General features: G+C 49.6%; 1 protein-coding gene across 1 annotated transcript in view; it reads left to right on the forward strand.

The window, feature by feature from the left end:
• Positions 1 to 6: 6 nt before the first annotated feature.
• Positions 7 to 1,538, forward strand: part of LOC114072857 (unconventional myosin-Vb-like) — a gene marked incomplete at its 3' end in the record, with an annotated part of 13,540 nt that continues 12,008 nt past the window's right edge. The window contains exons 1-2 of the mRNA XM_027910684.1: positions 7 to 106; positions 628 to 802. Coding sequence (XP_027766485.1) covers positions 96 to 106; positions 628 to 802 — 186 coding nt within the window. The remainder of the gene's footprint in view (positions 107 to 627; positions 803 to 1,538) is intronic.

The following is a 1,538-nucleotide window of genomic DNA, read 5'->3' on the forward strand; positions in this document are numbered from 1 at the left end:
TCCAGCAGGTGTTCAAGCAGATCTTCTACGTGATCAACGCAGTCGCCCTGAACAACCTGCTGCTGAGGAAGGATGTCTGCTCCTGGAGCACGGGCATGCAGCTGAGGTGGGGCTGGGGCTTGGGGCAGGGATGGGCCTGCTTGAGGAAGCTTTTTTTATGAAGTGCACTTCTCAGAGCATATTCTTGAAATCTTCCTTTTGCTACCCGCTCCCCTTTCCACACTGGAGCTTTGTGTGCTCCCGTTGAGCTGGGGAGTGGGAACAGCAAAAGCTTTTGTGGAGATATTTTCAAAGGTGCCTGGGTACCTTGCAGGATTTTGTTAGCATCTAAAAGCTGCTTAAAAGCTTCATCTTAACTGACAGTTGAAACTTGGAGGAATCTGAATGCTATAGAAAAGCACCTGCCTTGCGCCCTTCTGCTGTTACATGGCTCATCTATTTGTAAGGTACACAGAGAATAAATTTTTCTGAGTGTTAAGCTTTGTTCTGATAGTCTCTTGCCATGTGTATCACAACTATGCATCACAAAAAGCCACATATACCAGCACTGCAACATACCTGGAGCCTCACAGAGGATTTTTGAGCTGCTACGTCTGAGCTCGCGTTTTGTCTTGGTTGCTTACCCAGGTTTAACATAAGCCAACTGGAGGAATGGCTGCATGGGAAGAACCTGCAGCAGAGTGGAGCAGCACAAACTTTGGTGCCCTTGATTCAGGCAGCACAGCTTCTGCAGCTGAAGAAGAAAACCTCGGAGGACGCCGAGGCCATCTGTTCCCTGTGCACATCACTCACGACCCAGCAGGTAGGCAGCAGGGCAGAGGTTTACACCAGAGGGCCTGGATAATTAACAGAGTGGGAAAAGGTGGTCCCCTGGTGCCAGTTCTTCACTGCCCAGCCTCCGTCTGCCGTTCCCTCGGTGGGGACAATTTGTCCTTTTCAGCAGTGAGTCCTCTCACAGGTGGTCACTGTGGTGGCTCCTCTCATACAGTGCCACCAGTGGCACTGGAGCTCCAGCAGTCTGCAGAGATGAAACCCACCCCTGAGGAGTTCAAGCTATAAGTCAGACTCATGGGATTTTAACCCACTTGTTGTCTTCTGCCAGGTCTAACCTGGCTAGGTGTGCAGGATGCCCACCAAGGATTCCTATTTGGAGCAGGAGGTTGAGAAGCGCCCACCTAGGCTGGATGGATCTGACCTTAAACTTTGAGACTCTGCCTCAGGAGGATATAAACTCATGTTTTTTTGCTGCTGGATTGCCTGGACTTAATTTGATAGTCTCTTAAGAAGGAAGAAGTGAGAGGTGTGAACTCATCTGCAGTGGTTCTTGGAGAGCCTTTCTAATGTATCTTCATCTCCCTGTCTTGAACACGTGTTTTTGAGAGAAGCTGAAGGATAGTAGGGGAGGAGCCAGGAGTAAGGGAGCATCAAGAGAAGCATTGCAGAGGTGACATCTGAAGTCACCCTTAACACCATGTGCCAACCAAGTGGAGTCCCTGTACAAACCTGTTGTCCACGTCTATCCCCAGTTTACAAACGTT

This window comes from Empidonax traillii, unplaced genomic scaffold (genome assembly GCF_003031625.1).
Source record: "Empidonax traillii isolate 1590-97213 ecotype Southwest subspecies unplaced genomic scaffold, ASM303162v1 scaffold4166:size15010, whole genome shotgun sequence".
In the NCBI taxonomy this organism is placed as follows: Eukaryota; Metazoa; Chordata; class Aves; order Passeriformes; family Tyrannidae; genus Empidonax; species Empidonax traillii.